Source organism: Amblyomma americanum, chromosome 1 (assembly GCF_052857255.1).
Source record: "Amblyomma americanum isolate KBUSLIRL-KWMA chromosome 1, ASM5285725v1, whole genome shotgun sequence".
In the NCBI taxonomy this organism is placed as follows: domain Eukaryota; kingdom Metazoa; phylum Arthropoda; class Arachnida; order Ixodida; family Ixodidae; genus Amblyomma; species Amblyomma americanum.
This window is the reverse complement of record NC_135497.1, coordinates 488,319,468-488,346,684: the sequence shown is the minus strand read 5'-3', so window position 1 is coordinate 488,346,684 and position 27,217 is coordinate 488,319,468. Positions and strand designations below refer to the sequence as shown.

General features: G+C 47.6%; 3 protein-coding genes across 4 annotated transcripts in view; 2 read left to right on the top strand and 1 right to left on the bottom strand.

Annotated features, from left to right (window-relative positions):
- Nucleotides 1–12,050, bottom strand: part of l(2)37Cb (DEAH-box helicase 16 lethal (2) 37Cb) — a 551,956-nt gene extending 539,906 nt beyond the window's left edge. Inside the window, exon 1 of the mRNA XM_077650750.1 lies at nucleotides 11,948–12,050. Coding sequence (XP_077506876.1) covers nucleotides 11,948–11,950 — 3 coding nt within the window. The 5' untranslated portion in view covers nucleotides 11,951–12,050. The remainder of the gene's footprint in view (nucleotides 1–11,947) is intronic.
- On the top strand, nucleotides 1,293–27,188 carry LOC144116089 (uncharacterized). Of its 2 annotated transcripts, XM_077650753.1 has the most exons (5): nucleotides 1,293–2,085; nucleotides 17,465–17,648; nucleotides 24,220–24,276; nucleotides 26,257–26,358; nucleotides 26,889–27,188. In XM_077650753.1, the coding sequence occupies exons 1-2, from the start codon at nucleotides 1,780–1,782 to the stop codon at nucleotides 17,474–17,476; spliced, it is 318 nt and encodes a 105-aa protein (XP_077506879.1). In that variant the 5' UTR covers nucleotides 1,293–1,779; the 3' UTR covers nucleotides 17,477–17,648; nucleotides 24,220–24,276; nucleotides 26,257–26,358; nucleotides 26,889–27,188. The 2 variants fall into 2 exon arrangements, with proteins under 2 accessions (XP_077506879.1, XP_077506880.1); XM_077650754.1 differs by lacking the exon at nucleotides 24,220–24,276.
- Nucleotides 23,771–27,217, top strand: part of LOC144127504 (uncharacterized) — a 173,881-nt gene continuing 170,434 nt past the window's right edge. Inside the window, exons 1-3 of the mRNA XM_077660499.1 lie at nucleotides 23,771–23,785; nucleotides 26,257–26,358; nucleotides 26,889–27,194. Coding sequence (XP_077516625.1) covers nucleotides 23,771–23,785; nucleotides 26,257–26,358; nucleotides 26,889–27,194 — 423 coding nt within the window. The remainder of the gene's footprint in view (nucleotides 23,786–26,256; nucleotides 26,359–26,888; nucleotides 27,195–27,217) is intronic.

Here is a 27,217-nt window from a genome sequence, read left to right as displayed (position 1 = left end):
CGTTCCATTCTTTCAGTCCAGTTTTCACTGCAATTAATGCGTCATTTGCAGCCCAAGAAATACCAACATAGCCGGAAATAGACAAATTATTTTTGCAAAGAACAAAGATGGAATGGAGCTATCCTCGGTGTCCCTTTAATGTTCAGAAGCTGCACGTACTCGGGCTCTGAAGAGCAGTAAGGCGCCCCGAATTAATTTCGACAACCTGGAACGTACATTGATATCGCACAGCACACGAACGTTTTTGCATTGCGCTGTCACCGAAATTATATCCTTCGACCTCGGTGTCGGTCAGTAGCCGAAGGCCAAAGCCACTGGCCTACCGCGGTGTGCGCTGAAGCATTTAAACGAAGCTAAGTAGAGCGACTGAGTGAATGAATGAATTTGGGAACTTATTTGAGAGGTCTGAATGATCCACTGATCGCATGTCATCGTAACTGTCAAATACATTTAAATCTCGCGGACTTTAACGCTCCAAATTCGCACTTTTATTTCAACTGTTGCAGTGGCTTCCTAGTCGCCATTGGGATTTTGAATGAACAGAAGAAATCTATTTGGTTTCTTCTTCCAGTGAGCGCAATTATGCGGTAGATCAGGTGAATGAGCATGATTCGCAAGCTACAAGCATCAAATGTTTTTATGCTCTATCTCTCTCCATGATTATGAACGCATTAAGTCGAGCACTGCTTTCTTTATTCACTGCACACGTTCCCTAATGTTTTCATTCATATTATCGTTTGTTGTTTTGGACGCTGTTTATAAAAATTGGTCCATACAACTGCCAGAAAGTGCATTCAAGCAGTTTCCTGATTTCTTTCTCTTTTCATCAAGGTAGGCCGCCAGTCCAGTTAACATTCTACGTGGCTGTACTTGCGGTCCAAAGGTCTAGACAGATGCATGCATAGAAGAACTTGGGGCTCTTCTCCATTCATTCCGCCACTCTGCGTCTACTGGCAGCAGTAGAGACCGGATGGCCACGATCTCCCTATAAGTCTCGTGGGGTGGTTTGCCACTAAGCTGCGACAGTGGTTGGCGTATTACTCGTTTGTGGGCGTGAAGATGGAAGCTGGCGCAGGGAAACACAGGTGCCCGTGCCTTTCAAAGCGAAAGCTTTATTGGCCGCAAACTCGCGATTTCGCCGTGGCGGTACTCCATCGAGGCACGTGACGTCGCAAAGCGTGCCTCGCCGCGGAAGGTTACTGAGCTTCGCGAGCTGGCCGCGCCATCTGGCATGACGTCACACCACAGTGCTCGCCGGCGCCGCCGTTTGGTAGGAGGTGACACCGCGTACCTCGTACTTGCGCTCGCCTCCGCTCGCTTCGAGAGCTACGTCGCATGCGAGATAAGATGTCACAGGATTGAAAAGGAGAGCTGGTGTGCGCCGCGACCACAGCTGAGGCGACAGTATGGACGGCGACCATTCTGATAAGCTGGAGGAGGCCTGGAATCGACAGCGGAACAAGATGAAGAGGAAACGAATCGCCCCGGAAACAAACAGCGCGCCGAGCGACTGGATAAACGCCGCCGTGGATATGCCGCCGCGAGACAGGCACGTTTAACGTCCGGTGTCTGCACCGCTAGCAGCAGGGACAGCAGCCGGAGGAGAGACCCGAGTCCTGCTTCACTGAAGACGGCCCGTGATGAACGATGGAATGCGACCAAGAGACTTCAGCGGTGGGCTCAAGAAACCGAAGGACAACGTGCTGTTAACCTAGAGAAAAGGCGTAAGAGTGACGCGACTCCTTCAATCCTTGGATATCCTCGGTGCTGAAATCAAACATGGACCTACAGGCCATACTGGACGTTTATGCCTGTGCTTCATACGTTGTGGAATATGTGAACAAGGCCAACCGGGGAGTTTCACACTCGCTTTCGCTACATATATCCTGGCATAGCCGAGCTAAGCCACTGCTATTTTTCGAGTGCACACTGACGGTGCCCGGCGTGTTCCTGGTGGGCATATTCTTCCTCTACCCGCTAGTAGTGTCGGGGCCCCTGGTGGACGGCCTGGTCCAGTACCTCGTGAACAACGTCTGTCGCCGCAACTGGTGGCACGTGTCTAATCTGCGCGACCCGGTCGACGTGGTGAGTGCAGTCCATCCAGAATGTCACATCTTTCGGGTTTTTACTTGTTGATCCTTCTTGATACGAGGTAAACAGGTAGCGCATAAATACGGGCCACAGGGCCAGATGGCCCTGCCGGTTATCTTATGTCATCTGCCATGAAATTCTCCAATGGGCCAGCTGATTAGGTGCCTCTCTAGTGGGTCATCTGGTTATAGCAAAGGTCCGCTTATAGACGCGACGGAAAGCTTGAAGTCAAGCTGCGGTGCACTACATATCAGTGTATAAGATATAAAACTGACTCAACATAATGGCTTGCCATATAAATTGTGACGAATTGTCTGTTTCTTTTGGACTGAGACGGTTGATAAAATTTCAGTACCTTAATTTTGTGCCATTCAGTGGCGACACATAAATGCCTGAGTTTAACCATATTGCGTGAGAATCTCATCGGAACAAGCTGTATGCCAGTAGCCACTCTTCTGAAGCTGCATTCGTGGCACTATTAGGCCCGGCTTTTTTTCTTTTTTACGTATGTCGCATGAAGATCTTGTTGGCTGATCACGTTTTATTCTGCGCTGAGCCAGTAAAGAATATTTGAGCGGGATATTCTTTCGAGAAGTAGGCTCGATCTGGGCTACAACTCGTAACGAAGAACGTGCTCCGGGCAAAGCCAAAACTAGCTTCCTGCGACCCCCACGAAATCGCGTTATAGGCCACCCTAACTGCGTTACAGTCAGAGCGAACTCCGCTGAGCGTGCGTCTTGTGCGTTCGTGTGCGGCATCGTGGAACGGTGCCCGGTGAGCGAGGAAACCAAGGTAACGATGATTTTTATTATTTATTATTATTTACAACATAGTGCAGGCTAGGCGCCCAACCAGGAGTGGCATACAGGTATATAAAAGTACAAGTACAATGCACAAAGCGCACCACATTTGGTAGGTCAGCGGAAGCGGTTGTTGCTATACATGAGATACTGTAATCAAAACACACATTCAAGAAGAAAACATAGGAGGCAAAAACTACTTCAACTTTTTATCAGCTTACTTCCAGCTTATCCAAAGATTGGAGAGTAGAAGCTGGCAAACTATTCCAATCAATTCCAACAATCAGCTTACTGCTTGTTGTATGCCTTTAAATCTATGTATTTGGCTTCAGACTAATAAGATCAAAAAAACATATTTTATGTACACAAGAGTTTAGTGCAAAGAAAAGCGAAACTTGTGGCTTTTTTCTTTGCTTAATTCTAGTGCCTGCCTACGCTGTGCTACATATGCTGTGTCTACCAGCTTTTCCTTATGACTGTTCTGCTTGTATTCCTCCTGCCCAAGTGAGTCCGCAATATGACAACTCACGTCAGGAAGTTAATCCGTAACTGCGTCTTACTTGGCTCTTGTGTGGCGTTTTGTGAGAGCGCAGCTTAAGAATGTAAGAAGATCGCTTTTGCAAGGTTCGCTCACTTTTATCTCTCGCCCCCTATTTCATTGAGACCTTTGTTTTATATGTCATGCCGATAACTGGAGTCTTTCTGTCCAGTAATGGTCCCTGCTGATCTGTTGCACTCGAGCGCGCACCGAAACCGTTCAGGCATGGACAAAACGTAATGCGGCCGAACAACACTTACTTCTGCTTTGCTTCGCTACGCAGCCAGCCGATATTCGCTGCAGCGCGTGGAACATGCTTTTATCCCCTCATGCTTCCAGCAGGCTTTTCAGCAAACTGACTTGCCCGACCGCGAAGAGATAAATAGTTTCCCGCCAATACGCAACTCGTTAACTTTTGTCCACGAGTCTACAAATGGGAAACTGTAGCTTTCGGGGTAGCAATTATTATATTTTTTGTAGCAGCTCTTCGAGCGCAACGAAAAGACAATTGTTTGGCGTGATGCGTGTGTGGAATGCACTGTATAGAATATGTGCAATCTTAGTCAGAAATCTTTCGGACACGGACAAGTATTTGGTCTTTATGACCGTATGTTCGGGCAGTTACGGCACCACTGAAGTTCTAAGACTCATGAGGAGAGGGGACAGGAGCTTTTCTCCCCTTCCCACGCTTGGAACTTGAGGCGTGCTGTAGCTGCGCAACTACGCGGCTCAAAAGCTTACCCTGCATGCAGCCCGAAGAGAGCTGCAGTGTGTATAGGATAATGCCCACCTCACACGAACTGGGTCAGTTGCGAGCCCTACAGCTTCAGATTTTGCGTCAGTCATGGACACGGCAGTCATTGGTCTGAAGTGCCCTTTGAAAATGCTCATTTTTATGCGCGATTACGATGAAGCGAAGAAACGGGATGCCCATTATTGCTATCAGAAACGCCTCGTTCCGTGGCGCTGTCGTGCAGAAATACCACGGCAGCAATACATCCGCACAGGTAAATGGAGGCTACAGAGAATGAGAAATGCGAGGACGCTCATTTGATTTCGGGAATACAAAAACACAGTAGCGAGATTCAGGTCAGCAAAGAACGACTCCTGCCTTGCTGCATATACAACAACAGACAGCCTTGGTGGAGAAAATTAAGTGGTGAAATAAAAGGCCATCAGATCACGCGCGTTTTAACCGAAAAAAAAAGGGGTTGGGGGGACATTCAGTAACTGATATCGCAAATAACTTGGAGGCATACTAAATGATACAGCGCTGTTGTATCTTATCAGAATCAAAATCAGCTCTGAAAAATCAGCTCAAATACAAAATAGAACTGAGTCACCAGATGTGCTCTGTAGTCGGCGGTGGAAGTGGCAGGCGGACAACAGCTGGAAATTTTTTCCCACAAAGTCAACAAAAGGCGAGGTGCAAGAGATCGCTCGCAGCTGTTTCCGTCCGTCAATCGGCGGCAAAAATTCCCACCATGTGTTTGCAGGATATGAATTTGTGCATGCATTTTTAGATAACCCAGTGCATGGTCTCCAAGTGAAATCTTTGCTATGAAGAAATTTCCGAGAGCCATATAAACGAAGTCATTCGATTGAAACTTGCGCGATTACCTATCATGTAAGCGCTTGCATTTATCACGCGTTTTCAAAACACCTTGTAATGAATATAAATGTAGTATCGTGATGTGTCTCATTTTTATTTTCTCGCATGAGGGGTCGGTTCTAATTCAGGAATGTATTCAATAACGGCTACATTTTCCCGTCTCATTGTCCGCAGATTTTTGTCCTTCCGTCTGTCCGCACCACGTGAAAACTCGAGCAAATATAAGACGCATGCAAAAGGTTTGAGTGGGATTCGAACTCGCGCCTTTTAGGTGCCTGTACGGGTAGTGGCAATTCTCGGGGCCGCTGGCGCCGACGCGAGCAGACGGCGCTACTACTACTTTCACCCGGCATGCACATAGTAGAACTTTAAGCAAATTGCTCGTGCAATTAGTGCGACATGAGCAATGACACCATTGCTAAAAAACGGGCGCTGACTCCGCACATTGAGGAAAGACACGTCGTGCACGCTGCGTCATCGGTGGGAGCCTACATGTGACGTAGCGAAAAGAGGGTGTAAAGTTTTTTCAGTGGCAACCTTCGTTGTCTTCTTCCTTGTGTATTCACTAGATGAAACACTGAACACCGCGCATGCAATCCTGCAATTGGGGTAATCTAGGCGTAGCACGGATCGGACCGGAAATATTTTACATGACTGGAAAACTGAGTGTGAGGAATTTGCGGATGCATTTGTAAATTCCAGACCAGGCATTCATCCCTGCGCTCTGCCTGCTACGTCTCCGTCTGTTATGGACGCCCCGTTCACACTTCGAGAACTACAGACAGCGCTCCGCAGCCTGCGGCGTCGCTGTGCACCAGGTCCTGACGGCATTACCAATCAAATGTTACAGAACCTGCCTCTGGAACACCGGAAGATGCTCCTAACCTATCTCAATCGAGTGTGGGAGTCTGGTGACGTTCCCCCTTCATGGAAGGTGGCTTGTGTAGTCCCACTGCTGAAGGCCAGCAAAGAGATGACAGACGCGGCCTAGTATCGTCCTGTATCGCTGACGTCGTGTGTGGCTAAGCTCATGGAGAAGATGGCAAGTAAGCGTTTGTCTTGGTGGCTTGAGGATAGAAGGGCACTACCAACATGCATGACTGGATTCCGCACAGGTTTAAGTGCGCAAGATAGCGTCCTGGACTTGATAAGCCACATTGAACATCAGAGTGCTTTTGAACTTTCAACACTAACTATTTTCCTAGACGTATCAAAGGCTTATGATAGCGTCCTCCAGAGCTCAATACTGAATAGTCTGCAGGTCATAGGCGTACAGGGCTATCTTCTGCAATTCATTCACTCATTTCTCAGTGATCGTAAATTTCGAGTGCGGTTAGGCAGTACAATGAGCTCCGAAAGGGCGGTATCGCGAGGGGCACCTCAGGGTAGTGTCCTGTCCCCAACGCTCTTTAATGTTGTCATGGCTGGTCTTCCCGCAAACGTGCAAAAACATTGTAGGCATGTCCATATGTCGATATATGCAGACGACATTTGTCTTTGGTTAACCGGATATCAACACAAACGTTTAGCTCTATTAGCGCGACAGGCCGTGCTTTCAGTTAAAAGTTACCTTAAAGGGGTTGGGTTGACTCTCTCGGTGGAAAAATCTGGCTTCGTCATGTTTCCAGGTAGGGGACGACGGTATGCGCGGCTGAGCATAGACCTTGATCAGTCTTGCCTTCATCAGGTTAACCACATACGTTTTTTGGGCGTCACTATTGACTCACGTCTACAGTGGCGACGAGCTGTGGACTCGATTGTGGCTTCACTATCTTCGCGTCTCAATGTGCTTCGTAGAGTTGCTAGTGAGCAATGGGGAAACCATCCTGCTTCAATGATCAGGCTTCACGATGCCCTGGTGACAAGTTGCATAATGTACCAGCTCCCTTTAATTTCCCCCTCGGTATCGCAGCTGGAACGCCTTGAGGTTTTGCACAGAATGGGACTAAGGAGGGCTCTCGGCGTTCCGCAGGCTACTCCATACAATGCAATACTGTATGAGTCTCAATCGAAACCTCTTCGGCTAGCCGCTTCACAAAGACTTTTGCTGCAAATTGGCCGCCTCAGAGAGACTGTTGCCGGGAGAGCGCTTCTACAGCGCCTTCGAAAGAGATCTGAGTCCCGGGCGTACATGGCTTAAAATACTCCTCGTTCTCTGGGTCTCGACCTTCGAGATCGACCTAAGACGTTGAAGCCACCTTGGTCCTTTCCGAGCCTCGATTGTTCCTTGACAATTCCCCACGTTCGCGCTAAGCGGAATTCTCCTTTAGCGGCAATGCGTTCGCTCGTACTGGAACATCTTGAGACCGAATATGCCAGTCATCTTCAAATTTTTACAGACGGCTCTGTGGTCAAGGTCAGAGGATCTAGTGCAGCTGCTTTTCATATTCCGTCTTTGAAGTATGATTGGTCTGTTCGTTTTGCTTAAGTCGTGTCCTCCACAATGGCCGAAAGCGTTGCCATTGAGGCAGCTTTAAAGAAGCTACGGTGTTGTACGCCTCAACCTACTGTATTAATTACGGATTCAATATCTGCCCTTCAAAGGTTAGAGTACGGGTTCCCCACTGATGCCTTGAGTATTAGATCCCTACGTTTGGTGCAGAATCTACATAGCAAAGGCTTCTCTATACGTTTTCAATGGGTGCCCTCACACATAGGTGTCTTAGGCAACGAGATAGCAGACAACCTCGCCCATACAGCTCTCTCCGGGATTCCAGTACATGGAGTCCCTCATGAAGTCAAGCAAATGTTCAGAGATGTGGTGTTGTGCCACTTCAGTTCTTTGTAGAGCTCTCCTCATCAGCCATGTGTGACCAAGGGTCTCAAAAGGTACCAAACCACTTTGCTGCACCGCGTTCGCACGGATTCTGCTCGTACGCCGGCGTGGATGTATAAGACTGGCATAGCGTTGTCACCATTGTGTTCAACGTGTGGTATGTGCGGTGACATAGAACATTACCTCTTGTGCTGTACTTTGTACAACGCGGAACGGGCTGTGTTATTCGGATCCCTCAAGAAGGCAGGAGTTCCTCACAGTTCTCCTCAGGACATTGTTTTCCCGCGCGGGAGCCAGTCGAGTAGAAGGGATGCTTCTCGCCTTCTTCTACTTTACCTGCAGGACTCGGATTTGGCCTCCACATGGTGACCTCAGGAGTGTCTATTTGGGTTTTTGCGGACAGTGTTTCTGTGATTTCTATTTAAGTGTCGCTACGGTGGAGCAATTGCCGGCAGCAACTGCAAGGCTAATCCCACCGGTAGTTTACAACCACTCAACTCAACTCAACTCGCGCGTATTTTCACCGCTCTTCGCAGCTCACGGCAATATTTTAAGAAAAAGAAGAGAGCTGCATTTTTTGAAGACAATGCTAGCATTGCCAATAATGAAGCGCACTAGCAGGGGTATTCCACAATTTACACTGATTTGAATTTAATGACTGAGTTGAGTACTGAGGCTCTTAAACCGCTGGAAGTGCGTGAACTTGCTTCGCCTATATTTAGAGCGTCGAAATAAACCACAAATGCCGCAATTTTCACCCCGAGAAGCTTAAACCATGAATAGGGGCGCAGGTTTTAAACATCCTGTCCTTGTCAACGCTCCCGCACTGGCGATATGTGTGTACTGGCGAGGCCATGCTCGCCCAGCCGTAATACGCAGCAGTCGCTATATGAGCAAGCTCAATGGGCCATATTTTGGTCGCCTTCGGGGTTTTGCGCACTACCATCAGAGCGTAAAAGCCAAAAGAAAAAAGAAATCGATATAAACAAAAGGTATATTCTCAGAAACTTGCGCCATTTGAGATTTATTCTGACGCGTTACAACTCCTTAATTAAAAGTGCTAGAGTGAACTCCAGCGCGTCAAAAAATTAATAATGGCTTAAATACTTATGTTCTCTTTTACGTCACAATTTCATTAAACTATACTGCTTCAGGTTCATTCCCGCTGCCTTCACCTTTTTTTTAACCCTTGGCTCACGCTATGCGAGGCTCCCCATAGGTTTCTTGCATAGTTTTTTGACAACATCCGTTTTGGCCATTAAAAATGGAGTTCAGTTGCGAGCACTTTGATGGGTTTCGTCTATTTTTGTTTTCTGTCAGAACACAAATTCGGTGGCTCACCGAAATACCGCAGCTCAGGTCTTCAAAAAGCTCCCTTCGCGGTAGTTGTTGCATTTTCCCGACAGTTAATCATTCTGTAAAACGAGATGCCCAGCATTTAGAACAGTACTCGGGCTTAGTGTAGGCCGCTAGGAGAGCTAGCTGCTGCGTGTACCGGAAAGTTCCGCACTTTCCACCGAAAGTAAAGCCAACCGGTTTCCAGCATAAAAAGGAATGCTGCCGGAGCACTGTGCGACATGGTTTTGCTTTACGTTATCACAACCTCAGGAGGAAGGGAACTGTAGTACGAAGGCGACCGAAACTCCCGGGGGCTAAAAGTAACAGAACAATTACACTAATGTTCCTCTTCTGCTAATTGTGTGCGAAAGCCGCCTTGACTCAGTGCTTATGGTGTTGAGCCGCTGACCGGAAAGGCGTGGTTCGATCCCGGCCGCGGTGGCCGCATTTCGACGGAGGCGAAATGCTAGAGGCCCGTGTACTGTGCGATGTCAGGGCACGTTAAAGATTCCCACGTGGTCGAAATTACTTGGAGTCCTCCACTACGGCGTCGGAACCTGTGTGCGACATCGGTTCGTGCACGCGTAATATCGTGTGGCGTCTGCACCGTCTTTGTTGCACCGCGCTATTGGCATAAGAAATGAGCGTCGGAGACCCGATGCGCTAGCGCTGAGACAATGGGCAAAAGCGATCGGAGAGAGAGAAAGGGTTTCAGAGGCATTTCCAACGTGGCCGCCGCCATGTATTGCTCGATGGACGACATTTTGCACGTGGCGCTCCCAAGCGCTCCCTGTGCGTTGCCTAATTGTTCGCTAAGCTTCAGCCGCGCGCATCTGCCGCCAGCGCGGTGCAGTTGGTAGCACCAGGTGCGCACAGCAGTCCTGCGAGCAATACGGCTACATCGCACAGGTTGGAAAGGTTTTGAATACCCTATTCAGAGCAAGGTGTGTGCGACAGAAAAAAAAATACTGGAAAGAATATAAAACACGAGTCCGAAAATAACGGAAGCTTGTATATCGCGGATTGTGCGAAGCGGCGCGTTCGTAATATCACCAAGTAAGTGTGAAAGAAGGAGAGCGGTTGCTTGTGTACTTTTTACATTCTGTTGATGTCGGCTTCTCTTCCCCTCTGCTTCACTTGCCGCTCGCGAAGGCGTCAAGTAGCGCCTATTTACCCCGCATGCCCAACCCCGACATGAGGCACGGACGCCTGGCTAGATCCTGTATACAAACTCGGAGAAATAATGATACTTTCTCTCGGCCTCCCTCGCTTGTTTAGGCGCATGGGCAATGTGTCGCTTCTACTGATCGCAGGAAGCCCGGCGCGGTCTGCCTGGTCGCCATTGGCGTCCAGCACTACATTCGAGCCCCTGCCGTACACGCACATATGTGGCATAGAGTGGGTGGCATGGTTCGTTCACGAGGCAAGACTCAGTGCGGGCGAGCAGTCGCGCACCGACGTGCAAACTGTGCGGGGCTGGGATTCCAGCTGTACCACGTGCCGTGGCTCTGAGCCGCCGCGCGACTTGCAGTTCGTCGTTTCACACGTGTCTGACCTTTGCGTTTCCGGCTGCTGCGGCTGTACTGCGTACATTGTTGTAGAAAGCTAACTGGTAGACTGTTTTCGTTACGTAAGTTCGTTTATTGCAAGAAACATGAAACAATCAAACTGTTCGTTAGGAGGGCAGCAGGAGCTCGAAAAGCTGCATGCTCATCATTGGGGCTCCCGCTCGTTTTGCCTTTTTCCCTTGCACCTCCAGACGGAGGAGCTCTCCGCTTCCCTCAACTTTTGGCCCTCTCCCTCGGATTCCCGAGGTCCCGTCGCGGGCCATGAACAAGCGAGGGGTGTCTGGGTTTCGTCTCGAAAATCACATACAGAGGACACACAGGTTAAACATGAAGAGAAAACAAAGTTTCAACACTGCGCCGCCGAATGAGCTTGCTCCTTGCAAGTTTCTGAAAACTCTAATGGGTACAGTAACTCGACAGGGTGTCGCAAAGTCCTCCCCTGCGGCATCCTGACCTCACAAGAACGAACCCTGCCGTCTCGCCCAGAAAACACGGCAGCGATAACTCTGTTCTCCAGTGCAGTCGCGGTTGATTCTCTCGAACCAAAACAACCTCTCCGACTCGGGGAGCCACGGCTTTGGGTCGTTTAGAGGCCAAGGCCGAGCGTAGCTGCCCAAAGTATTCTCGCAGCCAGAAGAGATTTAGCACTCGCCCTCGCTTCTTCCAGAGCGCCCGGAGCGAAGCATCGGACGTTTCAGGCGAAGGCGGAGCCGTCAAGCGTCTTCATCTCAGGAAACTGGATGGTGTGAGCGGCGCACCGCATTTAGGGTCCTCATATGTGCACGTGAGGGGCCTAGAATTCATGACTGCCTCAACCTCCGCCAGGATTGTTGACAGCTCAGTGGTGTCTAGGCACTGACGTCCGATCGTTTTCCTCAGCGCGCTTTTCACGCTACGGACCAGCCTCTCGTAGAATCCGCCCCACAACGGTGCGCGCTCTGCTATAAACTTCCATTCTATGCCGGAGTTGGCAAAATGGTTCTGAGTTTCAGGGTGCCGCAGGAGCTTCCACAAAATGCTCATATCCTTTGAGGCTCATTCGAACGAAAGAGCGTTGTCAGAGTAAATGGTTCGGCACAAGCCTCTGCGTGACACAAAACGACGGAATGCCTGTTAGAATCGCTCTTCGCTCATGTCTGCAACAAGCTCAAGGTGCACGGCCCGCGTCACAGCACATGTATACAGCACGATTTACAATTTCACGGTCCGACTGTTCTCTCTCACCATGGGAGGAGGCCGGCAAAGTCGAGGCCCACGACCTGAAACGGGTCCGCTTGGGACGTCCGGTCAGGTGGAAGGAGACCTGTTGCTGCGTCGAAGTGCGAGGCACTGTGCAGCTCACACACGATCTCAGAACACTTTTCACAAGGTTACGCCCCCGCACAATCCAGTACTTGCCTCGGAGTTGCACAAGTGTGTCTCTTGCACCTGCGGGAAGCAGCTGTCGATGGGCTTGGTGCACCAGCAGCGTTGTGTAGCGATGTTTCTTGGGGAGCACTATCGGGTGTCGTTCGCCGAGTGTCGTCTCTGTGCCGCAGATTCGCCCTTTAATCCTCTGTAGGCCGTTTTCATCTGTCCACAGGGCGACGGTGCACCATGGGAGTTGAGGTACTCCGGCCGGCGGCCGTGCCGCTGTTTCCGTTGCCACGCAGTTCTTCGTTGTCCGTATATAGGCCTTATCTGAACGCCGCCAAATGCTGTGGCAGGTGCAGCGAGCAGACAGCAGCAGCTTTCGCGTTTATGGGAAAAGAAAATTCGTTCACAAATGGAGCAAGCTGGTCAGAGGGGCATCCAGCGAGGCTCTGCTCAGCACATTCAGCTTCTTGTACCGGAGGTAAATGAGTGTAAGCTGGCATAGCGTAAATTCTCAAAGTCTTGAGCGTGAAAAAAACACGCAGAAGGGCCTTTTAATTAGGTGCCGTCAAGTTTTGCTCAAGGCGCTTAAATTATAGCCATGTTCGTGGTCGGTTTCACCTTCGCGCTATCTTATTGAGCCGTGTTTGCAGCATTCTGCCCGGTGCAGGGTTGTGGAGGAAGAAGTCAGTGAAGCTTTAGTGCCATATTCAGGCTTCCACGATACGTGGTCACTCGCAGAGAGTATTTTGCGCTAAATACGCATGCTGCTGCACTCAAGAAAATTATATAGCCGCCGCGGTGGCTGAGTGGTTATGGCGCTCGGCTGCCGGCCCGAAAGACGCGGGTTCGATCCCGGCCGCGGCAGTCGAGTTTCAATGGAGGCGGAATTCTAGAGGCCCGTATGCTGTGCGATGTCAGTGCACGTAAAAGAACCCCAGGTGGTCGAAATTTCCGGAGCCCTTCACTACGGCGTCCCTCATAGCCTGAGTCGCTTTGGGACGTTGAACCCCCCCATAAACCAAATCAAGAAAGTTATTTTTTTTATTAGAAACGCAGCGGGGTGACAGTTGTGTGTTAATGTGAAAAAAATCCCTCATATTTTCTTGCACATCCACTTTTACCATGCGCAGATATATTGATATATTTGCAGCGTGCTTTTATGTCGAAATACTGCCAGCATGTAACTTAAAATTTCCCACTAAAGAAAAAAACGCTAGCTTGAGGCTGCACCGATGCGGCGCCGTCAAGCATGGCCAGGCAAGCACTGATGCAGTGCCGGGTTGCGTGGTGCTGCAACAACCGCTAAAATGTAATTCTCCCAAAATTAAACAGAACAACAGTTCTGCAACTGACCGCTGTGAAATGAACTGAAAAGCCAGACAACTAACCGTCATTCGACCTAAACGTACATATCAAAATTTTTTGTCGTCCTTTCTAATTTAGCTCAGAACGCACTAAGTTCTCGTGCATTTATTTAATGAGAACGCATATACTCACTTGTACTACCCAGTTAAATTGCTGCTATTGCAAATAGCGGAGCTCTCACCTGAATATTATTATTTTTTCTTGTGTACTCTAAGCGCGATATAAAAGCGTGCCTTAAGCAAACAGATGCACGGAAATTTTTACGTAGCCAGCTAAGGTGGAACACGAAATTTTGGCGCCTCATTATCAAAGCAGCTGAAGTGCATGCGATATAGTGTGCTGCAGTGGCCATATTCTATAAGCTGTCCATTTTCCGTTGTCCATTTCGCGCCCATTCCGTCCTCTATCAGTGGTCACTCACATACACCTGCGGCTTTTAGCGTCTGTGGCAAGTGACCCGTCCATTGGGTGGTTGGCGATCGCACCTCATATCGCAGCCAGTGTTCGGATCCGGTCGCCTGCTGTTGGCAGAGCGCTGTGATTCACGTCACCGTTGGCTGCATCATTGCATCCACTTTCCGCCAGCAGTAAGGCCCGGTCTCGAACCGACCAATGGCCAGGCCGCTTGCCACAGACGCTTGAAAGCCGCAGGCGTATCTGAGTGACCACTGACAGAAGACCGAATAGACACGAAATGGACAACGGAGAATGGACAGCTCATATAGAATACGGCCCTATAGGTCCTTGTCGAAAAGAAATGAAAACATAATTAGTCAGGGATTGTGTGTGACTGATGCACAGTAAAAATAAAGCGCAAATGTTGTGCACGTTAATCTCGAGTTGCGAAGTGCGGCAGTAATCGTGCATATAATTATATCCGATGTCTGCTTCAGTGTGGGACCCGTCCGGTTCGGTATGATAGATGATTAGTAAAACATGACTCAAAGAATCTGCTTATCGAATAGAGTCATGTTGGTTTCTGTGAGAAAAAGCAGAAAATCAAGCGTGCCATTTATTGTTTTTATGTGCAATTAAAGGAGCACGAATGAAGAAATAAAAAAAAACGGTTCGTGACATGGACGACCACCTGGACTGACTCAGAAAACTAGCAAGGAACTATAGTGGCCAGAAATGCACACATTGATTGAGTATGTGAAAACGCGCGTATCGGCATGCATAATAATGTTTTTCTGGCAGATCATGGGAAAATGAGGGGCAAGCGCGTTTTGATCGCCTCCTTCAACAGTTCAAGCAAAAAGATTTGAGTGAAGTCGCCGCTGCGGGCACCCCCTCCCCGCGTCGCAGCAACTGCTCACCCCTCTCATAGCTACATCTAGTGTGGCCCCACCCTCTGCAAACCCGCAGTAATTACGATAAGGGCCGAATGAACGCGATAAATGCCGCTGCGTGTGAATATAGTGTCATACAAAGCGCGAAGGAAAGCGGGCTGCCGCACAGGAGGCGCCGCGCTAAGATGGCGGCTCAGCTGCTTCCGGTAGGCGCGCGCATGCGCCGTGGGCTTTGTGAAGTCTACTACCGAAATCCTGAGGGAAGAAAGGGGAGCGTAATTGTGTTTCCATTTTCTAGTTTCTGCCTTTTTGCTTCTGTTCTGAATGGCCTCTCAGCGCGAGTCGTGCGTATTTGCACGACTGCTCTTAGATCGAGAAGTAGTGGTCTTTGTCGCCAAGCTTCTGTTTCCTCGAATCCCGAGGCTCTTTTAAGGGGCGCTCACATTAGCGGGAAAACGCGCAACGCTGGACGTTTCCCGCGTGCCGCTTCCCGCGCAAGCCGGTTTTTCTCCCGCGGACAGCCTGCTCTGCCGTCCCGCGGAGCGATGGGTTCGGTACCTATTCTTCCCGTGCCGGTGACAGAACAGCCAATGGGCGCCGACCGTGAACCGTGACGTCGGTCCCAGTTCAGTGACCCCGTCGGCGGAGGCGGAGGCTGCGCGCGTCCGGCCGGCCGGCCCCGGCCGGCCGGGGCACTCGGCGGCTGCTTTGCCAGGGCGACGGGAGGGGAGCTAGCAGGGTGCGCTTTCCAGTCTTCTCTAGTGTCACGTGACTATCCCCTTCTCTTTCTGCTCGTTCGGGTCCTCCCTCAGCGCCTCCTCTCTCCACATTCCAAGACAACCGCAGCGAGAAAACGCGCGTAGTGTGAGCGTCATTCCGAGGAGCTGCGAGGCAGCGTCGACGTTGACGCTGTGCCGGCGCGGGAAGCTTCCCGCTATTGTGAGCGCGCCTTTACACAGCATAAGCCGCCGCGGCGAGCTCGGCTGCTGATTCGAACGATGCGCGTTTGATCCCGGCTATGGCGATCGAATTTCGATGGAGGCGAAATGCTAGAGGCCCGTGAGATATCAGTGCACGTCCAAGAACCCCCGGCGGTTGAAATTATCCGGCACCTTCAACTACGGCTTCCCACGTAGCCTGAGTTGCTTTGGTACGTTGAACGCCATGGTACAGGCAAACAAATTTTAGACCGTGCAAAGACTGGCGGTTAAAATGTACCTCAGTGGTCAGGGCACTGCCAGAAGCTTGGCAAACTTCTGCCATAAACACGTGCTAGTCGACAGTCAATTGAGCTTTTGGCAGCTCAGGGAGCAACCTATCTCGACCAGAACTCGCCAAGCGCCGAAGAAAAGGAGGTGGCGGCAGCAGGTGCTACAGAGAACGTTGCAGGAGGCAACCTAACTGATCGGTTTCGACCCATCATGGCTCGTAGAAAAAAACTTATTTTAAGAAGCATTATAAATTCTGAGTTTTGCATTTTGTATGGGGGCCGCGTGCACGCAGCCCCACTACCAAAAATTAGGTGCTCCATTGACTATGATGCAAGTGGCAGGCGTCAACGTAGTCTACATGCAATGACTACAGCCCGCCTGGAAGGTCCCTTACCTTGAGAAGGGACCTTCAACACCCATCACTCCTGCCGACCGCACCTAATGCTGTTGCACGGCGGACGCACTAACTTTAACCACCATATCGTTACTAGTGAACTCTGTGTTATAAATAAATATTAATCCCGACGACAACCAAACAAAGCTTTAATTACTGCGCTGCTTGCGACGCCTGAAACAAAAATTAAGTTGTATAAACTTCCCCAGGATTCTGTCCCATGCACCTTGAAAAACCGGTCGCGCCACCTCGCGACAGCCAGTGGCATGGCGGCGCGTAACTCACCGGCGATGAAAATTAAAAATTACTACCTCGTCGCACATTAAGGTTAGAGATTACCTCTTCCCCTGGATGTTAAATGCTTCTTAAAGTTTCTTTTAGTAGGGTTTCATCAATGTAGCTTACACATTTCATTTACAACGCGCAATGAACTATGATAAGTGAGCCTATAGCGTGGTGCCACTTGACTTCACTTGATCGCTCACCACAGTTCTAATTTACAATATACCTTCAAGCTCTCGGAGCTTCAGGTAGCGTAATGTCCTGCGTTTAAAGAAATATAAAGTATTTTACATTTGAATGGAGCAAAAGTTTTCCTGTGTTGTTTTTCTATTGATCATGCATCCACAGCACTGGCAAGAAACGTGTGGCGCCCTCTCTCTCTCTGTGCTGGCAAGGCGTGCGTCCCCGGCGCAGTGCCCCTGCTTTGCGTAGGGCACGGAGCATGGAGGAAAAAAAACTGAGGAGGGAGCGTCCAGAGAGAGGTTGAAGCCTAGTCATAAGAAGCAAAAAGCATAAAAAAAAAGAGTCGGTCCCCCGTGACCATATCACGTGATGGCGTACGGTAATTTTTATCAGCGCCGCGCGCGCGCATGCGCGCACCAGCGCGGGGAAACTGAAACCAACTACCGAAACTATAACCGAAACACTTTGAACGCGCTCAGGCGGGCGCCGCATCATGGAAGTGCTGCGTGCCCGGGTGCAGGAGCCGCACAGAAGTAGTTTCTTCGGAGGTTTCGTTCCACCGGTGAATAATGCTGCGGTCAAAATATGTGCTGTGGTTCGGCATGGAAAAGAGCCGAATGGGTATGAATGGGTAATATTTTTTTTCAATATTGCGCGACAGGTTTCCGAATGACCCGGCAGCCAGAAAACGGTGGATTGACGCACTGCAACGTTCGTATAATTGGTTGCCGACAAAATGGAGCGTCGTTTGCTCCCTGCATTTTCGTGCAGAGGACTTCAAGACTGCGACAGGGAATCTTCGCTGACTGACAGAAAATGCCGTGCCATCGCTTTCTCTTGCTTCAGTAAGTAGCATGCGTGTATAGCAAATAATTAACAGCAGTGTTTATGAGCGATTAGCTGACTGACGACATCTTAGCGTGCTTAGTGACCCTAATATTTCAGTGAGAGTGAATGCTTCTATAATATGCACGGCTGCAATGCATGCATGCACAATTTCGTTGCACTGTATACATCACGTTCAGAACTGTCGCGGTATACCACATGACACCAGCCGGGATGAGGTCTGCCGACCGCCGTACGTGGTTATGCCATGACAAAGTAACGAGCTGTCATTCCCAGTTGTAGTGCTCAGCTCAAAATCTATACAGCAATTATCAATCCGCTCTGCTATGCATGAATACGCTAGCTCTCAGACACTGGTTTTCAAAGGACATGGTGTTGTAGAGGACGAACAGAGGACGCGCCGGCGCCGCTGTGGGTCGGACATACGAGATGCCTCGCGCTTCCGCTCCGTTTGTCGATACCTTGAGATGCCTCACACCTGCGCGGCGCGGCAGCATCAAAACGTCTCTCTCTCGTTGGCTCCGCGCTCTCATTTCGAATTCGTTTTTGTTTTGTGAAGAACAAAGTACTCAGTGAGCTAGGAATCTCCACGCTGTTAGCAAGTCTCTTGTTAACCTGCAGCGAGGACGAAGCCCTCGCTATAGTATACAGTGTAACATCGGTGTGAAACAAGTCTTACATAACGTAATCATTTTACTACAGGGAACACGAGTGAGCAGCGTGCGTCTTCCTCCTCTGCCTGCATGCCTGTCGGCAACTTCACTGAATCCCCACATGTCGATGAAAGCCTCAAACAAACGTTCTTTCCTGTACTGCTGTGAAAGAGCTCCTTTGGTGGCGTCGTTTCCGCATAACGTCGTCGCTTTTTGTTCATCTATAGCCGATAAATTCGAAGGCCAATGGGCTAATAAACCATACGCGCGTCAGGGCTGCGACTCCACCCTTTGCGGCTTAGCCCCCATTGTTCGTTTTCATAACGAAAAGCGATATGCTATCTCTTCAACGGCCGGCCTTTTGACAGGCAAGGTCAGCCCGCTAATTCTATGCCTCGTTTTTTTTTTTCGTGTGTGCGTGCGTGCTTTTGCGGACGAGGCGAGCTTTGAAACAACACGAACCCTCGCCTCCCAAAGCTGCCGGCAGCGTTCATGAGGTCTGCGAGTATGCCGGGCTGCGAGGATGGTTATTTCTTAAGCAGTATATAGCAGTACGTGGCGCGCTCCCCCCTCCCCACACACACATTCTTTCGTTTTCAAGAGGCGTTATCTGGTTCTGTTACTTGCATTTTCCTCCTTTCATTCAATTCTAAAGAAAATATTAGTACTTCACCAATCTCATCATATAATCAGAGTAATTGGTGAAATTAATTGCCTTATGTATTCAATTATTTTAGTTAGTCATTTAAGCTTTTCATTCAATCATTATTAATCATTACAAGGTGCGCTGTGTCTACACTTCCTGCCCACGCCACTTGTGAGGCAAGAAATGCATTCGCATTAAAAACCTCGAGCTCCCAGCCGGTGTCGCTCCCGGCCAAGAGCAGAGTGAACAGGCATTAATTAGCGCTACATAGGAGTTTCCCAAAACGACTTCGGTGCCTGCCAAAGCGCGTTGGCCCTTAATTAAATTGATTGATTATTGGGGGATACTAAACCTTAAATATTCAGGTGTTTTCTGTGCACGAAAACCGGCTGCCCTGGCCACTGCACTCGCATGCAACGATGGCGCGATCTTCCGCAGAAGGATGACACCGGTTACCGCTGAGCAAGACTGCATTGTGAATAAAATTGAAATGCCACAGACGCAGAAATGGCCACTTTTGTAGGTACAGATCTCGTGTCCGGCTGACAGCAGACTTTCTCATTGTGGGATACCTTAGGCCTGAACGCACAACACCGATCGCCCTGTGGTTGCGATACGCGTGATGCTCGCAGTGTACCCTAACCAAAGCAGAAGGCATTACAAATGAATAAAATCCGGCCTGCTGGTGTTTATATCAAGCATGATCAGTACACTTGCTGCGAATTTCCGGGTACAATTCACAAGCGACGCGTGACGGTCATGTTCGATATAACTGGGCTAAAATGTACAGTTGAGGTCAAAAGTCTCTGGACCACATGTTACTCAAACAAAGCCGATAGCTCTACTTGGGCAGATACTGAATCTAAACTCCTGGAAGCCTTGGCTAATACCCCTGTCACACGGGCACTCTAAAGGCACTTTGAACTAATGCTCCTTTACGCTCCCAAAGGAGCACTACTTCAAGGAAGTTCGTCCGTGCTACACGGTCGCGGAACGACCTTCGCAAGTTTTTAGCGCCCTCATCGGCGAAAAGCGTTATTAGAATTGCAAACCTCACTGCACATGTAAATACAGAAATGTCACATTTTTTTTAGTAAATTAGTTTTATAACCGTATTATGTTAAAGCAACGCAATTTTAACTGCAATAATGACATGATTTTCTAAGTACAGAGCATAACATCACAGTGCTGGCCACACTGAGGCCAACTCGCTCAGTCTGGCTGCAGGTTCATCGCCACTCATTTTGTCGACGCACACACACAAAAAACAAGCAAGAAACTGTATAAAAAAAAGAGCAGTGCAGTCTCGACGTGCGATAATCGTGGACGAGCAGTGGCGACCTGAGTCTAGTGGCGACAGCACCGCAGATGTGACGAGCTGCTCTCCGTCGCTACTCGCTGCAAACAAACAACATGGCCGACATGGCAGCATATTTACCGTGGATACCGTGACGCTCGTATATCTGGAACGAGAGTATAGCGTGGTGAGACTGCGACAAAACAAATTATCTTATATTTTAAAACACCACTAATCTTATGAAGTGAATTTATAAAATAAAAATTGAACGTTTCTTTTCTCAATTTATTTATGCTGTTAACTCGCTGGGAGAGAGAGTACTCCCTTGAAGCCTCAAAGGACGAACTCGAGCTGCCTTGTTTCGAAGCTCCTTTGAGCTAGGTGTCCTTTGGAGCGTCCGTGTGGCAGCGTGCGTTCGTCCTTAGAGTAATGGAGCACTAGTTCAAAGTACCTTTACAGTGTCCGTGTGACAGGGGTATAAGGTTGTCGAAGTATGCTCCTCGAGTTCAATTCAACGTGCACATCGCCTGGGCGTTTTTTCAGGGAAGAAGTGTCGACCGATCATAGCTAAATTTTCGGACACTAAAATGAAAGACAAGGTTTTAACCCTTCGTAACCAATTTAAAACAGATAACACCACTATCAGCGAAGATTTCTCACCTGCTACTGCGCAAGGCTCGAAAAAAACTTTTTGAATTCGGATCTAATTGCGCTGGCCCTCGCTCTTTTAAGATACGATATAACAAGCTGCACATCAATAAAAAACGCTTCATGTATAACCCTACCACGGACACTGTTGAAGAAATCGTGGCACGTGGCGAATCCTCTGCATTGGAATCGTCTGCATTGGATTCCGTAGCTGGATCTTCCGCTGCGCCGTAGGGAATCGCGAGGGGTAGTGGACAGTTGTCATCGTCAATATCAGTTCTTTATACTAACGTCAGGAGCCTACTTAACAAGCATACTTCTTTATCTTCTGCCATAGACACATGCTCAGCTGACATTATGGCGCTAACGGAAACCTGGCTCCCAACGAATGTTCCATAACGCTCATTGCTATTCGGTATATCGTTGCGATAGAACAGCCAAGCGTGGTGGTGGTGCTTTACTTGCCATTTCCAAAGACATTCCATTTTCATGTATCCAAGTCTTCAGCGAACTAGAAATAATTTTTGCGTCAATAGTGATAGGTGATCTCAAATTGGTTATTGGCGTCTGTTACCGTTCTCCTTCTTATTCGTCTACATTCACTAACGAACTTCACGACGCTATAAATCTTGTTCGCGCACGATCTCCTTCATCACCGCTTTTTCTACTCGGGGACTTTAATTTCCCAACTATTTTATGGACTGCTCAGCCGCCTTCTTCATCTCCCCCTTCGCATCAAGCTAAACAATTCTTAGAACTATGAGCCACATTTTCACTCAGTTAGTTACAAAAGCCACTAGGACGCTAAATAACGCTTCGAACACTCTCCATCTAGTTCTAGCAGCTAATCCAGAGTTAGCTACTGACATCTACTGACATCATCTAATTTACTCTTTGAGCATGCTATGCCGGTAGTCGCATTTTCCTCACTGGGTATTGCGTCCTTAATTAGAAACATGGAAATCTCATCTTCATCTGGTGTAGACAATATTAACTCGAAACTTCTAAAGAACACTAATGATATTTGTGCCGAGTTCTTATGCTTACTTTTTACCCAGTCACTCTCAACAGGGCAACTACCGGACGATTGGAAAACTGGAAAGGTCGTTCCAGTCTACAAATCAGGTAACAAAGATTCGCCGTTAAATTACCGACCCATTTCCCTTACTAGTGTGCCCTGCAAACTAATGGAACACGTCATCTATACTCATATTATAAACTTCCTCGACTCGAACAATTTTTTCCATTCGTCTCAACACGGTTTTCGGAAAGGTTTTTCTTGTGAAACGCAGCTATCCCTATTCATTCATGATTTACATGCTAATCTCGATTCTAACCTACAGACCGACGCCATTTTCCTGGATTTTGCAAAAGCATTTGACAAGGTACCTCATAAACACTTAATCCTAAAACTTTCCCGTTTGAACTTGCCCCCCGACATAGTAAAATGGATAGAAGAATTCCTGACTAATCGCTCACAGTTTGTCGTTGTTAACAATCAAAATTCCAATCCGCTACCAGTAACATCAGGCGTCCCTCAAGGTTCTGTACTAGGCCCGCTTCTATTCCTAATTTATATTAATGACTTACCGACCAATGTGTGCTCTAATATTCGCATGTTTGCGGACGACTGCGTCGTTTATCGCACAGTTACTAACGCCTCCGACCCAACATACCTTCAAGATGACCTAAACCGCATACAGGAATGGTGCGACCGTTGGCTAATGGAACTGAACCCTCATAAATGTAAACGTTTGTCCTTCCACCGCCGCCGTAACCCGCTTGATTTCCCATATGTAGTCGCTAACGTTCACCTGCAGTCCGTTTCATCATACAAATACCTAGGCGTCACACTGTGTAACAACTTATCATGGGCTACACACGTTACTAACGTCATTTCCTCGGCTAATAAAACTCTCGGATTCTTACGACGTCATCTTCGCCACGCCCCACAACAGGTAAAATTACTAGCATATAAAACTCTTGTCAGGTCAAAGTTAGATTACGCATCGCCAGTTTGGAACCCTCATCAAGTTTACCTTATCAATGCGCTCGAGTCACTTCAAAACAGAGCAGCCAGATTCATTCATTCCTCCTATTCGTACGATATCAGTGTAACATCTTTAAAAGCGGAATCCAGTTTAGCGCCCCTTTCACTTCGTCGTCGTATTTCTAGCCTCTGCCTATACCATAAATTTTTCCATAGTTCGCTGCGCTGCGCTCCCTACATTGCCCCGCCAGCCGGCATATCCCACCACATTCGTCATCCTTTCCAAGTGTTTCGCCCCCGTGCCCGTACTGTTACCTGTGCCGCTTCTTTTTTTCACCGTGTTTCTGTAGACTGGAAAGACCTCTCCAATGACATCGCTACCATCTCATGCCCATCCACATTCGCCGAAGCAGTTACCAACCATTTTTCAACATAACACTTGTTCATTTGACTGTATGTACCCACCCCTTATGTAATACCCCCAGTGGGTCTTTAAGGTATTAAAATGAAATGAAATGAAATGAAATAACATATCTTCCAGGCATAAGCGATCACGTTCTGCTCAATTTTTGCATTAGTATACCACGTACAAAAGTGAATGAAATAAAAAAAATCATTCTAGATTACAAACGCGCCAACTTTACCCCTATTAACAATGAACTGGGCACATTTGTTGATTACTTTATTGCAAACTCAGACTACTGCTCTGTCGAGGATAACTGGATATCATTCAAAACGAAGGTTCACGAACGAACTGATAAGTATATCCCAAAGCGCATCCTCACCTCTAATCCACAAGCACCATGGCACATCTCTCACATCATACGATTATCCAACAAAAAGAAACGTCTATATCGCCGCGCGAAGCTTTCACCATCTAATGCGCGATGGGCGAAGTACAAGTCTGCTTCCGACGGTTACGTCAACGCGATTAAACTTACAAATAACTTTTTGTCTGCCACATTACCAACTATTTGGAAAACCAGTGTTAAAAAATTTTGGCGCGTTATACACCCTGCGAACGACCCATTAGTTAGACTACAATACACCTCCGGTAAACTTATCCCCAATGATCTTTGTGCTTCCGTGCTGAATGACACATTCGTTGAAAGCTTTTCCTCCATTTCAAGCGTTAATCTTCCATTCATACCGCACCACAGGTTCCCGACAATGCCACCCATAACTGTCGATCCACCTGGTGTAGCCAAATTAATCGAATCTAAAAAATAATTCTTCACCTCGTTCCAATGCGATTAGCGCTAAATTCCTAAAAAAAATACTTGTGCTTATAGTTCAGTTATGCTAACCAAACTTTTTCAACACTCACTCAACACAGCAAGCCTTCCTAACGACTGGAAAATTGGGAAGGTGTTTCCACTTCACAAGTCCAGTGGTAAGCACTGCCCTCACAACTTTCTTCCCATTTCGCTCACCAGCGCATGCTGCAAATTACTAGAACATATCACTTTCAAGAATGTCGTTACCTTTCTCGATGAGAATTCATTTTTTCACGCCTGCGCAACATGGTTTTCGTCAAACATACTCCTGTGAAACTCAATTACTTGCCTTTACTGATAAGCTATACCGCATACTTGACAACTCATCTTGCGCTGACTGCATTTTTTTGGACTTTTCCAAAGCCTTTGATAAAGTATGCCATAAATTGCTACTACATAAACTGAGCCATCTTAATATCGATCCTAACATCTTCCAATGGATTAAATCTTTCCTTCTAAACCGCTGGCAATTTGTGCATGCTAATAACACTAATTCACCGATTGCTAACGTGCTATCTGGTGTTCCGCAGAGATCGGTCCTTGGACCACTCCTATTCTTAATCTATATTAATGACCTTGCTTCTGCCATATCTTCTAACATTCACCTTTTTGCTGACGATTGTGTAATATTTCGGGAAATAAATAACGTCAACGATACTGACACTCTCCAGTCAGACCTTAATTTTGTGTCAAACTGGTGCACTACATGGAATATGAAATTAAACACTAATAAATGTAAAGCTTGGCGTGTTTCCCGGACATCTAACGCTCTTCCTTCATATTATCTTGATGGCACTCCTCTTGATTGGGTAAAAACATATAAGTACTTAGGAATTCATATCACTCAAAACTTAACATGGTCTATTCATATTAACTACATGATTAATAACGCTAACCGCATGTTAGGATACTTACGTCGCAATTTCTCTGCCGCTCCGTCATCCCTTAAACTTCTACTCTATAAAACACTCATACGTCCTTAACTAGAATGCGCAGCATCAATTGGGACCCTATGCATGAAAACCTCACATATTCCTTGTAGTTAGACCAAAATAATTGCGTTCGCTTCATTCTTTCAAATTACAACCGTACGGCAAGCATTACAGCCATGAAATCTAACGTCTCACTGCCGCCGTTACAATCTCGCCGCAAAATTGGTCGCCTAACACTATTTCACAAGCTATATCATCACGTTGCGCTTTACAACTATTTCATGTCACCCCCCGAATACATTTCACGTCGCATCAATCACCGCCACAAGGTTGGCATCCCAACATGCCACACCAAATCTTCTTTTCAGTCATATATTCCCTGCACATCTGTGGAATGGAACCGCCTTACCCCCGATATTGCAGCCATTGCTGATAATAAAATCTTTCATGACGCTGTAGCTAATATTGTTTATTTTGAAGAAAGTTGATTGTGTGTTATATCTGCTTCCAATGTATTGTATACATTGTTTCTATACTATTTACGTTTTCTTGATGTTATTTGTTTTATTCTGCAGGAAATTTATTTTGTAATATCTATTTTCACTGTATTCTATTTCATTGTTGTTTATCCTAATTAACCCACTCCCCTCTGTAATGCCTTTGGCCCTGAGGGTACAATAAATAAATCAGCCGGCGGCTGGAGGTCACACTTGTGGAGGTGAAAGAACAAAATTTTCCCTTTTAGCCTCAACTAGTGTGGTCTTCAGCCGCCGATTAATAGCGGGGCTATCGGCTTAGTTTCATTAACATATGTGGTCCACAGACTTTCGACCCTGACTGCACATCATACTTGTAATTTTCTAACATTTTTTGCCAATCAAAAAGATTTGGAAACTAACCTAGACGTGCCAGAATGCTTCCATGTCAACGTTCGATTGCCCCGAAGTGCTCCAGATTAGAAATTTTAGCGCTAAAAACTCGGCGTACCTCAGCTCTAAAATGGTCGAAATAGAAAATTTTCAGTTCTAAAAATTGCTCCAAATTCTGATTTAAGAACCTGCCGCACTGTGCAATGTCACTTCTGAAGCACGCATCAAAGCATGTTTCATTATGCCGTAACAGCAAACGTGCTGTCTTATTACGTGCTTATTTCCTTCTGTGCAGACGCACACAGCTTCGACAGCAGCTGCAGCAACGGCAAGTGAACAAGAAGTTCTGCATGAAGAGGATGTTATCCAAACAAGCCTGCAGCCTTCAAATGAACCAGTATGTATACCTGTGCAAATTCGTTTAGGGAGTGTGTGAGATCAAGATTGGCGTCTTCTGAGGGCATTGCAAAGATCTAATCAATGCAGCAAATTTCTGTGAGGACAATAAAAATTAATGCAATTTCATTAGCGCAACACACATGCACAAGGAAGCATTTGTCGGACCTTTCTAGAATTAAACTGTCTGTAGCATTCACCATACTCTTGCATTGCTTGTCACTGCACTTATTTTCCACTTCCAGTTACTTTAAAGCTAGTAAGTTGCACTGCATGCTATCTCGTGCTGAAAACAAGTAGCTTAGAAACATTGCACAGTCAAAAAATAGGTAAATATACCAGCGTAGAAATCCTTAAGACAGCACTTTTATGTGGCGAAGCCATCCAAACTTACAGTTGCTAGGCCAGTTTTTTGTGATTTCGCAAATGCGTTTTATACGGCATATATAGAGACCGACATGAATGTCTGCACTCACAGTTCAATTCTAAATTCTTTGATATTAGCTGATTCTGTTGCTCTTATGGCTGCAGGTGCAGTATCTGTGCGATGCCAGCAGTGCTGCTGAAATTGCTGGTCCCTCACAAAGCGACCCGGAAGGCACAACTACTGCTATTTGCAAAGATCCGCCGCTTGCAGAGCAACACAGTGTTTCGCCAGAGGAGATGGCAGCAGAACAACCGAAGGAACAAGAGGTCCTGATGGAGTGGGAAATTGGTTCCTCAGGAACCATATCTGCCGAAGAGGAAATACCAATTGCTGTGTCCCCTCCGATGCAAAAAAAGCCTTGCCACAGGCAGCTGCCCTTCGACCGCAACCAAAGTGATCACGAAGCTGCAGTGAGTTTAAAAAAAAAAGTTAA